Source organism: Bombus bifarius, unplaced genomic scaffold (genome assembly GCF_011952205.1).
Source record: "Bombus bifarius isolate JDL3187 unplaced genomic scaffold, Bbif_JDL3187 scf7180000007977, whole genome shotgun sequence".
NCBI lineage: Eukaryota > Metazoa > Arthropoda > Insecta > Hymenoptera > Apidae > Bombus > Bombus bifarius.
This window is the reverse complement of record NW_022884362.1, coordinates 5,664,633-5,680,627: the sequence shown is the minus strand read 5'-3', so window position 1 is coordinate 5,680,627 and position 15,995 is coordinate 5,664,633. Positions and strand designations below refer to the sequence as shown.

The 15,995-nt window shown below is 39.6% G+C and overlaps 1 protein-coding gene across 7 annotated transcripts in view; it reads left to right on the top strand.

Moving 5' to 3' along the window:
* Positions 1 to 15,995, top strand: part of LOC117204263 (glutamate receptor ionotropic, kainate 2) — a 115,245-nt gene that overhangs the window by 46,625 nt on the left and 52,625 nt on the right. For all 7 annotated transcript variants that reach the window (XM_033441508.1, XM_033441506.1, XM_033441505.1 and 4 more), the window contains exons 4-7: positions 3,737 to 3,988; positions 13,884 to 14,059; positions 14,601 to 14,654; positions 14,747 to 14,911. In XM_033441508.1, the coding sequence (XP_033297399.1) occupies positions 3,737 to 3,988; positions 13,884 to 14,059; positions 14,601 to 14,654; positions 14,747 to 14,911 (647 nt within the window). The remainder of the gene's footprint in view (positions 1 to 3,736; positions 3,989 to 13,883; positions 14,060 to 14,600; positions 14,655 to 14,746; positions 14,912 to 15,995) is intronic.

Sequence of the window (15,995 nt, the reverse complement as noted above, 5' to 3'; positions counted from 1 at the left end):
CTTTTCATACTTCAACAACAGTTATCTCGCCCATTGCTGTACTAAACAAGGAATGGTAGGTTTTTAGTATTTCACTATTACTCGCTTTTTATTCTTGGTCGAATCTCTGCTTGTCGCCAGCCATTTCTCTGTCAGTCGTTTTCACTTATTCACTGCTCGCGGCACAATCGCCACTTCAAAGGATACGCTAATGGAACGGATATTAAAAAATAAACGGAATATGTCTACCTCGGAAATGAAAACAGCCACAGGCCTCGCGATTTGAGTTTCCTTCTCCGCTAATGTCTAACGACGATTACGTGATTAAACCACAAATTAGCCTTAACAAACCAACCAGTTCGTTCTTCAAGCCAGCTGTTCATTTTTCTTATCGTAAGTTCCTCTTTGTTTGACAAATTTTTCCTTTTGTTTTCCTGAGGAGTGTAGGAAGGGAATTCCATTTTAGCAAAACGGTCATCACGCGTATATCACTAGTCGGAAATTTAGAATTAGCAGATATTTTATAGAAATCAAAAATTTAAGAAAAATTAAAAAAAAATCTATCGAAGCGAGGAATCTAGTTACAAAATTTATTCGAAAAGTCATAACCATGTTATACCATATTTCAAAGACCATAATGGCTTCGACGGTCATATGAATAATCATTGACGCGTAGGTTTCGGGATACTGGACATTAATGTTTATATGCAAGAATTGTACGGCCGAGTTAAAATATTGGCCAACGTTTTAACGCACCAATAAATCCATTGTTATATTTATTCTGTAACTTTTTCAAAAGCATCTATGTTAAATCTGTTACAGTTACATAACGTATTTGGATGCTTGCATTCATAGAATATACAGCAAGCTTCGAGTAGAAAGAAATTGCTCGATACCGACATAATTCGAATATAATGACCGCGATTGCGTCTCGAACGTGAGCGCATTAACTAGACCACGGAGAATTCATTACCCGTTGGTTTCCCTTCTCACTGATCTTTTTCTCCGGGTCGTAAGTAATCGAAGTAACATCCAAACATAAAGCTTCATAAATTCCGACGCCGTTGTGATTCATACGACGTAACTACTTTCACGGAAAGCCACACAACGTAATATTGCCGACGAGATATTCCGCGTGGGTAATATGTCGTCAGACCGGAAAACGATAATAGACATCGGATCGTTTTACCGATGATGCGGCGCACTAAAAGTCACGACCGGATGCCACAGCAAGTAGATAAGTCCTTTATAGCCGGACGTTCTAAACGGTGCAAGAATTGCTTTAGCTTCGTAGAAAAATCGGTGAACAACTCGTTGAAAGGATTATTTCTTCCGTTTTCTTTGGACTTACATCTTCTTCGACCGTTTTGATGCATCAGGCTTCTTTATTTCTTTTTTATTAATATTACTTTTCCTCTCATTCCAATCGTTTTAAATTTTTACGAACTTCCATACTCTCCTCGTTGATATAATTTTCCAATCCTTTATATCTGGCATAACACGATTACAACACCTAATTTATACTACTCGTAATGGCCTTATGTCGCGCTCTTCTCATGTTCTACTACTGGAAGAATTCACTGAATACGCGTTGTTTCATCTGTTTAGATCTGTTACGCGAGACGTTCCAAAATTTCGTTAGCACTGTTCTGAGATTCGATTATCATCGTTACATTGGTAAAGTTTGAAACAAATCTGAAAGTGTACATAAAATCAGTACATAAGCCAGTGTAAATTGCACGTTACAACGGTCGGTTCTAAAGTCGTAAAGTCGCGAGCAAGATTGAATTCCGAAACCGGTTCCAATACCTTTATACAACACGTGTCTCACAATTCGAACCGCAATATAGGCCATGTGATAGCTGCCTGTTCTCAGCGAGACACACGAGTCCAAATTCTTGCCCTGTGTATTCTATTAACTCGCAAGCATAAGGTAAAGTAACTCGCACACCGATTGTCTGAGGTTTGAAAGGCACTGTAGTTGGCTAACTTAGGATCTGAATAGCACCCGGACAGTCTGTAACAACTCGTTGCAATTGAGGCAAGATAACACCTGGAGTATGCCATTCGGCTACCCTACGCGTACTTCTCCGCTTTGTGCATCGTACTGCAAGAGCCAGACACAGAATGATTGTACAAGCACTACGATCTCCAGTACCAGGTTTAGCCGGGCGTTAGTTTGATAATAAGCAGACGCTTTAATTAATACGTATTTAGTAACGTTACGCTTACTGGGATCTAAAGTATCTGACGTGCGTCCTTGTTTTCAATTGTACTTACATATATTGAATCATCTGTTAATTTAATTATTCATTTGAAAACCGATCAATCATGTACCAAAAAATTTTCTACGATAACACAATTCTAAGCTGCTTTTTCCTTAATGTTGAAGTGGTCACCACTTATAAGAAAACTCTACATCTGGTCTTTTTAGTTTTCTCAAGCACCGAAGCCATCGACAGCGCGTAGACAAAAGACTACGACGAAGTCAGACCATAAACAGTAGACAGGCGACGTTGCCTTCGGGGTTTTCAGTTATTAGGTAACACAGTTAGCGCGCGGATCTGGACCAACTCAAATTGTATTCTTACTTATAATTACACTTCTATTTAAATATATTTTCTGCCTTACAATTTATCCACGAGTTTTCTCTGTTTACACATCGAATAACCTCAACACTTAAAATCTTGGATTTTATACACAACATATAGCGATTTCAAACTTTTTGTAATTTTTTTATAACTTTCGCTTCAACTAATTACGTAACATTAGTTCTACGTGTAAAGAATATTTGATTCAACTTGGGATATGAGCGAGAGGGAGAGTAACGTCATTATCGGTAATAATCGACATTCCTGGTGTCCGTGGAACAATTTCCAATAGCCATAAACGAATACCACGGTCATGTGTTCGGCTTAGCGAGTCGTTAACGCCGCATTAACATCGTTCTCCGGTCATCTACACGTTTCCGATCTTAATGGGTCGCTGGCGCTCCTCATCTCGCCGATTTCTCTCTGTAATGATTCATCGAACGAACAAGCGCGTCGAAATTACCAACAGATCGCCAAGTAGATATGCGAATTTCTCTAACGATCATCAAATGAGGCAATCAACTAACAACCTCGTCTATATTTTGTTTTATAATAATCTCATGTATAGTTTAACTGTTCGCTTTCTTACAATGATAAATCATCGTAAAACTACTGCAGAAATGAGGGAAAACTTGAGCTTCTTAAAATCCTACAAATTGATTGTTCTACTTTATTCCCATTTCCTTTCCCCCTGTCTGGATTCTTTTCTCTAGTTTCAAAGACCACTTCCGCTTTCGTTTCCTTCCATTCCGAACTTTACTTAATATCCAATCATCTATCTTGAGTTTTCACTTCTCTTCTCTGCTTCCACTACACTGTTGTTATTAATATGTATATATAATATGTGTATATGTATATGTGTTGTTACACCATTACGTACATTTGTTGTTAAATATTTATACGTGTTACTATAATATTGCAAAAATACAGTGTATCCTTTATCACCCTTAATCTCTGCGCATCCACACATGAAATATTTCCCAATTTTACATTTTTCCGAACGTCCAATATTATATATTATATAAAAAAAGTTATCAAAAAATTTAATGAAAAAATTTCGAATGAAAAACCACGCGTGCTTTCTGGTTTCTAGCAACGTGTAAATGATATTGCATCGCAAAATACCAAGTGGACAAATGAATAGTCGAGATTTACGTTTGTTGCAGCGTGTCAACAGGTCAAGTACGGGGTGCAGGCAGTATTCGGTCCATCGGATCCCATCCTGGGCCAACACATTCATAGCATCTGCGACGCACTGGACATTCCACATCTGGAAGCCAGGCTGGACCTGGACACGGAGGCAAAAGAGTTCAGTATCAACCTCTATCCCGCACAAAGTTTGCTCAACGCCGCTTATCAGGACATCATGGAGTTTCTCAACTGGACCAAGGTCGCCATTATCTACGAGGACGACTATGGTGTGTAATTTCTTCATTTCTTTTTTCTTTTTTTTCTTCTTTTTTTTTTTTTTTTGCTCCTTCATTCCTTTACAAATTGTGAAAATTATGAATCTCGTCGAATGTCGTCCGATTCTTGTGTCTGACGAAAAGTGTCTTGTACTACTCTCGGCTATCGGTTAGGGTTTCTCCCAATGTAATCGCGACATCGATGTCGATACGGAAACTAGAAACAAAGTTGTCTTGATAAGGGTTAGTTTCGAACTACGCTGAAAGTTTAATTAGTTTTCTTTCGTGAATTCAAGAACGAAAATGAATTTCCAGAGATAACACTGACAAAACAAACATCTTGAGTCGTCTTGAATACTTGATAATTATATCATTCTAGTACGTTCTCTTTTCAAGTAACTCTTTTCAAGACAGAATATTGACAGAGATATAATATCAAGTCCTACAGATCGTTTTCAAGCGATCTATAATGAGTGTTAAACGGGATGCATATTTATAATCTGGCAATCCAATACGATTCCGATATCGACCAACACATGGATTTTAAAACACAAACGGTCCAACCTGGAAATCCCTACGATTCTTCCAATGCCTCCTTCGTTACAATTCGACTGAGGTATAATAAAGAAAGACGAGAGAGTCGGAACGGTCTGTCTGAATATTAATTCGGTTCCATCTCTGACGAATCGAAGTCGTTGTATCCGAAACTGAATAAAAGTTTCGATTTAAACGAGGTCTGAGTGAATCGAGCTGATTGAGACGAGGAACGTTAATTGCGCCGATAGTCTCGGTGGGTTTACTCCGTTAGATTATCAATTTGCTTAACAGCCGGCGGAGGGAAGCCTCTCCCAATTACCAGACCTATTAGGAACACTTAAGATCTACGGTAATGAAATAACATCGATTAATAACACTCGCCCGCGGAGTGCAAAAACCGAGATAATGAAATTCATTCATAATGAGAAAACGTCCCGCGTTCGCCGAAGGAAGCGTCCACCTGGTTGAAGCCGAATCGCGTCTAATTAATTTGCGAAATGGCGGTTTTGAACTGCACGAGGATTCCTTGCAGCGCTTTCAACCGGTTACGCCTCAGTTTCCCCGTTTCATCGCCATTCTTTGGGTCTCTTGATCTTCGACGATGAATAATGTAAGGGGCTGAATAGAATTATGTAAGGTGCACGTGCGCGCTATCAGACATCGTGCTCGGCTTCATTTCGACCCGTTTCTCCGCGCGGAATTCTAATTAACATTTTCCAAGTTTCGCGGTTCCCCTTTGAGGCGTCAAAGAAACGACGATCCGCGCTGTTGCGGGCTAAATTGAGCGGACGCAAGATTCGTTTGTTCTATGATCACGTGGTAAAATGAAATGTTTGGTCCACTGCTGCAGTTGCTATAATTGATAGATAAATAGCACTTTGCTGTATAATTTAGCCAGGACCAGGTCTGTTCTATTATCAAACTTTTATAAAAATTTGATATAAATTGATCGAATATTGCAATCGTTCGTGGTGTGCCGACTAAGTAAAAATTAGCTATTTAGCTCGAAGGGCCATCTACTAATGTGGAAAATAATTACCGGAACGATTGCTATAGACAAAGAGATACCAAATAAAGTAGCGAAGGCGACATCTAATTAGAGACCACAAGCAACTATTAGCTAGGACAAGTGACGACTACGAGTGAAGACACTCTGACGAGCGACGATTAAAAGGAACAACTAGCAACTAAGGATGGCGATTGGCAACTAATTACTTCTTTCTAAGAGGTAACCAATTTTGCAGTCACCACCTCCAATGCATCTGTAGCGAGACATACAAAGTAGCTCAGCATTACAAAGTACCAAGGACTATTAGATCCGGCACCGAGCATCTGAATGCCAGAAGATCCTTTGGGATATGACGTTATGATACTTTCCTAGCAAGGAAAGGAACAATGACCGACATCTAACAGGATGAATTTTTACCAAGTGCCGCGTATGAGCTGCAAGCCGGTCTGCTAAGGAAATTTGTTGAATAACAAACTTTAACAGAAAAATGAAAGAACTAAATTGAGGAAAGGATGAAGAAAGGAAGGACTAAATTTCTTTTATTTTATTTATGTGCTATATATTTGTTAATATGTTTAATCGTTAATTTTTTATATTTATAAATAGTCTTTCTCATTCTTGACGATTTTGAAAGGCCGTAGTTAGTAACATTAATAACATCCCTCAATTAGATGGATAATATTATTATTATCTGATTCTATATAGATTTCTCAGTAACTGATAAGCCAGGTCCAACCTGGATTACGATAGAAGCGCGTAAATTCATCCGCTGTAAGCATCGACTGCATGCTCGAGCGTTGGAATATTCCCGTGACAGATTGTTACAACACGTGCGTCACCACCGCATTTCGTGCGCAGTGAAACGTGACTCTTCCCCGGGCGAGATCGAGGACTTCGCTGTCACCGAAGGGGAAATGGCACATTCGTCGTCAGACAGGCCTCTCGTTGCCCATTTCGAATTATAAATGCATCAGATTATATGCCGTATAAAACGATGATCTAAACAACATAAAACTACATAAACTACATAAACAAACTACTTCTACATAAACAAACCACAACTCCCTTCCACGAATTTAATCCAAACTTCGGCTTATATTTGAAACGATTCAATCGAGAGACTTTTAAGAAAGCCGAAGTCAAGACACGAAGCGCTGCTAATACGCGCAAAGTTTCTTTAAACACCTTCCTTTCGAAGGCTCCATGGGATTTGCGCGAACTTAACCAGGTGCCGATGAAAACACGCCTCGAGCTTAACCATCTCGGCTAGCGAGCTTATCTATTTGCGGAGGTGCACGAAAGTTGTACGTACAAGCCGATTAGAACACCCCTGTAACCTACAACTCACACTCATCGCCTACCACCACACTCGTCACCAACTCGAGACACAAACCATTCCCTATCCGTTACCAAACTGATTCCCAACAGAGATTTACCGAAGCCCCAGAATTTCCGTGTTTCCTTCACTTTCAAATATAGTCGATGATGTTGCCGCCAGAAAGTAACGAATCCTGGTCCCCCATCGGAATAGAACACGTCCGGATCGTGGCTCAAAGCTACCGACCTGCCGATTCTCTGTTCGTCTTAACTTCCCAATTTTCCGGAGTGAAAGCGGAACTACCGCCAGACAATTCTCTGACGAACTTTAATCCGTTTCTACCAAGGCGATTCCAACTTAACCACTGATAAACTATGCGTGATTTAGTGCTCGAATTTCGCCGAAAGTTACATTCAGTTCAAACTAGATAAAGTGCTGGGTTTTCTTTATCTTGGATAATTTAAATTTTATTCTTTAATGTAACAGGACTATTAAACGTTGACATTTTTCAATTTCTTTCTTCGTTTTTTGTCGATCAATATCCATTCACACGCGTGACAACGTGTCGCCATTTTCATGGAGACAGATTGTTCTAGTCCTAATTTTTTAGACTCAGTTGTATACAAATCATATACCTTCCTATCTTAATACAATGTTACGATATTGAATATTTAATTCCCATTTAACCGAATAGCGAATTTCTCCTGAATTTTTTTCTGCAGAAATGGGAAGAATGGTACTATTCGTCATCAATTCGATATTTGTAATTTAACCACAGTTATTGCACGCACGAGCTCAATAAGTCGAGACGAAGTTCATGGATTTCATGGCAAAGGTCGCGACAGGTTTACCAGCAAGATTTTCAACGATCCTAATAACGCTTTAACATGACCCCGCCCTTCGTTATTTCGCTGTCAGCGTTAACCCTCGTTACTCAAGCTGCAGGCGGCATCTTCCATCGAGTTGCAAGAACCGAAAGGGTGGATTCACGTGCTTGTGGGAAATTTCTAGTCCTCGAGATCGTCTGCTACCGGCGTTTAACGCACGTGTTAATTTCACGTCTTTGATCGTTTGCGCCTTATTAAGAAGCCACGTGAACGCGCCTTAAAAAGTTTCCATCCTCGTTTCTAAAGGCCTCCAGGGAATACTTCGCGAGATTCGTCGCGAAAATTTAGAAACTTAGACGCTGCTTTGCATCACGGACACATTCTTCGGCACAGCGTAAGTTTCTCGATGGGAATCTGCGTTTAATTCAACTTAAGGGAGCTACTCGCGGGTGAAGTTACACGACAAACGGTGGAAAGTCTTGAATTTCTATTCGTGGGCGAAGTTACAAACTGGAAAGTCTTGAATTTCTATTTGGGAGGTCTCCACGATCGGATTTCGATTTGAATTCTTGAATCTACAGCACCTTCTTTTTTCTTCTAAACCCTCCACTTTCTCACTCACTTTCGCGGTTCTCCTTCGTGCAACACGGCAGGAGATTACCCGTAGCTCTGGTCGCCAAGAAAAAGATGACAAGTATATTTAAATCAAAAATACGAGGGCTTTGACAAATAAAAACTACGTAGCCACAAAAGACGCGTTAACGAAGTCAGTAAATCTTTAGATACATACTCAAATTTCTCAAAAAGCAACAAAAGCGCGCCAACAAAGTAAATGAAACAGATAATCTACGAACACCTCGCATCGAATTCTTGTCGTACGCAAAACTTCCTTTCTTGCAACTGTGAACGCTGTATCACAAATGGCAGAATGTTCTTGGATACTTGCACAACGCGCATGTTTTCCACGCCCAAGCTATGTAAACTGCAATCATTCTCATGAGCTAATAACTTGTCCAAAATATAAATTTGTCTTTCTCAGTTCGAAAACTGTTAATCTTCGTACAAAGTCTCTTGGGGCCATTTTCGTTTGTTAAGACTTTTTTACTCTTCGAAAAGCTCGGTAAGACATATAGCTCCATAGCTCTAAGATTCTAACTTTTTCCCCGAAATTCGCATTACCTAGGTTCCATTGCGATATTCAATAAACAATTTCGTTATTTACCACGCTTAATAATTTTTCCACGCAACTGAAAGAAAAACGACCACTGAGGCTGAGAGACAGCGTCAGCTCTCGTTTCCGGTGATTTAGAGTAACAAGTACGTGGCAGACTGGATACATATTTCTGCGATGTCCAAATCTCCTATCTCTACCTCGACAGGAGACGAACGTCATTCGCCACTTTTTCCGGCATGTTCCGGGAATCTTCAACGCGCCTGCCAATATCGCGTACGTCTGTCGGTGACGCGAACGTTTCGAAGCGATTTTCGTCTTCCGTGACAAAAATACTCATAGAGTGGTTTCGCGTATGGCTGTATACCTCAAAGAACTGCAGTTTCGAAGTGTCATGGACTGGTTGCTGAAGAATCTTCGAAATTGCGTTTGCCAAAATAAACTCTCGTCGAAGTGGATTTCACGAGGTTTCGTGACTTCAATTGTCAGGCTATTGGAAATATTATAAGTCTGTTGGAGTACAAGGAAGGGATAAAAGGCATTCCTTCCGTTGCAGCTTAAAATGCTGCATTGCACCTTTCCATTGTCCAGGATGTTTCCTGAGAAGAGCGAACACAGAGCGTAGAATAAGGAGGATCGAGAGAAAGGATCGAAAGAGTCTATGGGGACGGTGGCGAGAATTTTCACAATAGATGGTGATAGTCCAGGACCATGGTTCATCGTTGATTCTCGAGACGCGAGGAAGCGGAATCCAGTCTTCAGGATTGAAGGAATTGGATGCTTCCTTGGATATCCCTAAAAAGACTTTATACTATTAGAGATTTCGTATAGATGATTTGCCTGTAGATGAAATCTTGGCGGATTACACCGCAGGTCAAAAAATTACCGCCATTCAAAACTTTCGGTATTCTTTGATCTTGTTGATAAAATTTCAAATCGTAATATGCGCAAAGTTGAAAAGGGTTTCCTACGATTCTATTACTCGCAATCCAATGCTACAGTAGAAGCTGAAAGATGACACGCTGCTCTGCCAGACGATCTCGAATGACTGTGGGAAAATTCAGAATTGCGTCACGTGAGAAGCTACAAAGATTAGGAAAGGGATAAGGAGGCAAAGTGTCGAAAGAAACAGAATGAAGGAGGAGGAAGAGAAAAAGGAGAATTGTTTGAAAGAAGAAGCAGATAGAAGCGGAGAGCGTGTTTGATGGAGCAAAGAGGAAAAGATAAGAAGGAAAGTGCGAAACGGGCTCGAGAGGTGGAGATTTCGCGGATTTACAGCCAGAAGAAAGGATCCTAGGGTGTTTAACGCCATCTTTGTGTCAGACACCGAGATTAAGGAGTCCCGTGACTAGAGACACCGGACCATTCGTTGTCACAACATAACGAAGGATCGCAGGGTACCTCGTTATCTGAGAAAAACGCGGAGCTGAAGATGGGCGCAATAAACCCAGTCATTATCGTAAAGGACGACAAAATGTCTTCTAGGAAATATGTAAATATCAGTGTATGTAACGAGAGCTTTAACAATGTATTTAGTGGAAAGCTCGTCAGAGCGGTGTCGGATTTATGGCATGTCGCCCTAAGGTGTGTATTATAATGATTAAGGGTTACGTGATATATCGACGTGTGGGAGTCATAAATCGCAGAATTCTATTCGATGGATATAAAATAAAATGATATAGAATGGTAAAAACTGAAAATTTGATAATAGTCGGTTTATAAAATAAAATAACATGATAAAAAATTGTGAAAAGAGAAAATTTCATATTGGTCATTTTAATTGTTTCAATAATCCCAACGTTGGTAATAAAATAGATAAACTTGAAATTCTCAAAAGTTTAGCACGTTTCAATTATTCGCACGCTATCCTTGTTATTTCTCAATTATATAGATCCCACACGCATGATATTAAGTTTCTACGGATAAATTCAGCTGCTCAGATTTACGAACGCTTGATACTATTATTGTTGTGAATTTTTTTAATCTCCATTGTTTGATCTTTTCCTCTGTCAAAGCCAATATTTACAACCTCAAGAATTACTTTGTGGCAACAGAATCCTACGTCTGCGCGTGCAAAACGAGTTCATACTTAGTTGCCAAATCATGTGCCAATTTTGCGTAGCCCGTATGATCTACAGATCAATTACCGATATTAATTGCTACGTACATCCAAATTTCCTCGTGCATTCTCCTAAATCGACGCTCATTCCTTACCAATACTCCGGCGTAAACATTCACATTCACTCGTGATCCGCTTGAATTCTCGCTATTGCATTCTCATCTATCAGAAAAATGTCGGAAATCGCGGACATTAATTTCTTTCTATTAGCGAACAACGATAAAGTAACAGGATGTCACGGGCCATTAATCATCGTGATCGATCCGCTTGTTTCGATAAAATATGTAAACCGAAAAGACGCGAACAATTCAATTCCTCCGGAATACCAGCCGTTCCCGATCGAGGTGGAAAAAATGAATGACTTCCTTCCTCGCGCCGTGCCGGCGCAATATTTCATCCGACAGCGGTTATCGGCATTCGAGGCACGACCGTAAGTGCTTGTCATTAAAGTAAGTAAATGCCGATATAATAATTTGTTTCGTGTCTCGAGCGGTCTTGAACGCCCCAAGAGAAATCATCCACTACCTTGAAACGATGTTCTCCTTTTTCTTCTCGCGTTTTTACCCCCTCGAATCAGCCATGTAGTTGGAACAGTTTGCTCAAGTCTGGACTTCTCATTTGGTCGCAGGCGAAGATTTATAAACAGTCTCTCCCTTTTGATTTTTCCCTTTTATTCTAAGACCAACTGTAGACTTCTAGCAATCATAAAATACTTTGCTCGTGAAGAAAAAAGGAAGATTCGATGATTTATGTTGTTATTGTCGCCACGTACTCGAATCATTTGAATTTCAACACGAAGAACTTTCGAAGCGCGTCGAGAGCAGATGCTGTTCGTATTGAATTTGAAACGACGAATTGTGCCAGTTCATTTAACTTGCAGTGGAATTGCTTCACTCGCGTAAAATCCGCTCATTTGTAATATTGAATTGAGTTATCGTATTGCTCTCTGTTTACCACGAAAGAATTAATTGTTCTCTTTGTCTTCTTAGCGATCCGTAATGAAAGAAAATTATCCAGCCGTTCATCGAAGTATCCGAAAAAAATTTCCTATAAAAAATGTAATCTTAATTAAGAACCAAGATAACAAAGATTCCAACTCATTAGCTCAGAAATATATTGTACTTCCATTTTTACGTCGCTACCCTAACGATGTATCTTCCGTAACGATGGACAAGCAAACAATCTCCATCACCAAAGGAAACTCAATGCTTACAAATACTGCGAACGCTAGACCAGCTTGTTTGCTATATCAGCGACAATTAAATTCCGTTTCTTGCTGGGGGATTAGTTACCCTGTCTACGGATTTGCCCGCGTTAATTAACGGGTCTGCAACAGGAAAATCTGGCGAATTCTCCGCGAGCGAAATCGCGAGTGAAAAATCTATTCGTCCTGTTTGCTGCGATGAATCACTCGTTTAACTTGATCGAACAATGAAATATTAACCCTTTCCAATTTCACTCTATTTCACTCGATTTTGTTTCCAATTTTAATACATAAAACATGTTCCTGTGTATTATACCTCGATTAAATAGAAATATGTCAACGTGGATAGATTATTGTTTAGAAAAATATTAAGCTACATTCAAATTTAGTACAGCTTTTGAAAATATATATATAGCTTATCGACAGTTTGGACCAGAGTGTTCCAAATGAATTCGTAATTTTTCAGAGGAATTTTATGGATTCTGCAACGGTACATTTTTAGTAATTTAAATTTTTGCAAAGTACATGGGTAAAAGTGAATTATCTATATTTTCATACGTTTTTCATTTTCATTTATTTGTAATTTCATCGTCGATGATTTCAGTATTAAATCCTAGCCGTACTGTTAAATAATTCCATGACGATATCCGATACAATAGTCGTTGATTATTAATATACATCTATAAACCAACAATATATTTCAATGTTACATTTTGGAATAATCGGCGGCAATGATCGAATTCGTGAAAGTTTGTTGATTCTCGTTGTTCGAAGGACTTGATCGACCTAAGAGAATGGACGAAACGTTAGTCCACCAAACGGAGAATCCCGGACGTTCAAGTTCCGAGTGGAAACTTGAAAGGGAACGAACTCGAACCTCGGAAGACCCGCAAGTCGAGATGATACCTTGATTACTCAGGCGTTGGGAAGTATTGATTTCATCGGGCGACGCGATTCACGGGTTTCCGACCCATTAAACGGCCACTCTAATAATATCTAAGAAGATCCGCGAAGGAGCTAAATATTTTGGCGGTCTCGCAATTATTGAAACGATCGGGGTCACTCGTATACGAGAATACTTTCTTGAGAAGTTGCGCCAAATTCTTGCTACATATCTACTATAGCAATTATCGACTTCAGCTCAGCACCGTTGAGCTATTTCGATCGAAAGAAAATTAAGAATCGAAGGTTTTCGAGGAAAAGTGGCACGAGTTTAATTTGAACAAACTTTCGGAAATATTAACTAGAAACTGTGGACAAAATATCAGGTTGTCCGAAAAGTTTCTTTTGTTTTGTAAGGAAATAATAGACGCGTAATGTTTGTTGTTTTATATTAGTTTATTGAATCATGCACGAACATAATAATAGGAAAGAAAAATAGAAATGGATCATACCTAATTCAATAAAATAATATAAAACAGAAATTGTTGTTCGTCTATCATCGCCTTATGAAACGAAAGAAACTTTTCGGACAACCTAATATAAGTTGTACCGTAATAGAGAAATCTGTGTGCATTTGATAATCAAATGATTGCAACAAACCAGTTATTCCAAAAATTCAGTAAGAAAATTTTCACACATTTGATAACGTTTGCGATTATCAAAGCTCGTAAAATTGATGATAGTTGATACGAGAACATAGTTACAAGAAGCGCGAGTAGTTTCGAGTTGATTGGTTCTGACTCTAATCGATGTGACAAGTAAATTAATCGCGTGTTTCAGGACTGGTGAAGCTACGAGAACTCGTCAGGTCGCCGAAGTCTCGAGAGATCGAGGTTAACCTCAGGCAGGCCGACCCGGATTCCTACAGGCAGGTTCTCTCCGAGATGAAAAGCAAGGAAATACGGAATCTCATCGTAGATACCAGGCCGGAGCATATGCATCATTTTCTACGAATGGTAAATACATATTCCTGTATCGATTTCCTGTGCCCGTGGCTTCGATAATCCCAACGCGTCCCCAATGTAAATATCTTGCAGGCATTCCGATTTTTCTCTGCGTTTGCTTTTATGCGATATTGATTTCGCAACACTGTTCCTTCTCCTTTTCTTTTGACATCTAAATCATGTAAAGCAACATTCGCTGCCCTGTACCTCAAATGATTTTTCAGAAATCGAAAGTAATATAAATCCTACTAGAAATTGAATTTCATTTCTATATCTTTACGGAAAAATTGCTCTTATTTGTATGGCATTTCCTTCTGAACGTAAAGTATAATTTAGAAACAAGTTAAGCGTCGTAATCCACTGAATTATTTCATCTTAAGAGAGGTCACGTTCGCAACTTTTTATGATATGTGAGCTTACATTCTACTAGTAAATTACAACAATACGTATATTACTAATCGCTCAATAAATATCAATTCAAATCGATTCAATAATCGATCAAGCAATAAATCATCGCCATGGAAAATAAATCGATGCACGTGTCCACTTTCAGATCTTGCAGCTGCAAATGAACGACTACAAGTACCACTATCTCTTCACAACTTTCGTAAGTACACTCAGCTTCGAAGAAGAGACAGACAGCCCCGAGGCGGGTCTTCTAAACGGTTCGGAAACGCGATCTATCCGTCCCTGTTCCAGGATATCGAGACCTTCGACCTCGAGGACTTCAAGTACAATTTCGTCAATATCACTGCCTTCCGTCTGGTCGACGCGGAGGATGTCGGAGTGCGGGGCATCTTGAGGGACATGGAACGATACCAACCGTCCGGGAATACGATCCTCAACAAATCGAGAGTTATACAGGTAAAAGTTCCATGTGACCCGAAACCCGACCATGCCAAATATCTGTGTCTGCGTTCTCAGGATGTTTGCGCGATCTGTTATCGCACCGCTCTTCGATATTCGCTTCGTGCACATGCGACGGATTGATTTTTATCCGGCTACGTGACTGTTTGCTCCGTTAAATGGATGTGCCAAGTCAATAGTCACGATTGTACGATGTTGGAAGGCTTCTAAAGGGATTCGAAATTCTTTTCGGAATTATAAAGAACGATAATATAAATGTATACTTTGGATAAGATAGTAATTTCGATAAGCGATTAATTTATCAGTAGTTCTGACAATGACGAAAATTAGAATCATTGCGGTTACACCAAACACTCGCGCTACAGTATCGACTTTTATAATCAGGGTCGAAAGCTTTTGAATAAAAATGTAACAATTGCTTTCGGTTTCTATCATAAGCTTCCAATTTCTTTTTCTCTTCTTACAAAGGACCATTCTCAAATCTCCACCGATCAATAATCGATCGTTCTGTTAATGAATATTCTGATAATCTGAGGCTCTACTGAATTGACTCGCAATTTTTCGGGGCAAAGGCAAAGTTCACCGAATCAGAAATTACGAGGACAAGTTATTTTGGACAATTTATAGTAACCGCGGAAAATCCCGCTTCTGTCCACCGTTGTGATACTTTATTGATCGCAAAGTACGTAGCAGCGCAAAAACGAGACCGATGAGAAAGATAGAAGGACAGAAACTGCAAAACACGTATCGACTGTTGGATGTAAAACAATACGAGGAGAAAAACTCCATAGAAAGTAGCCTGTTCGATGCCACAGCGGACGTTTCGCACGCTAGTAAAATAATTTGAAAGCGATCGTTACCTGACAAAGCGAGTCAAACAAGTTCGTTAAGCTTTAATAAAGAGCTATGGAAATAGTTCGTGTTAAACTGGCACGTTCAATCAAATCTCGTTGGCGGTGTGACGTTTTGGAAGGCTGCAAAATAGTGATGTTTGTACTTGGAACACGCGGATCTTCCTACTTTTCCTCGATTTGCATTCAGATTAGTGTGTCTGACCTGGCATCAGTTAACTGTCCTGTCA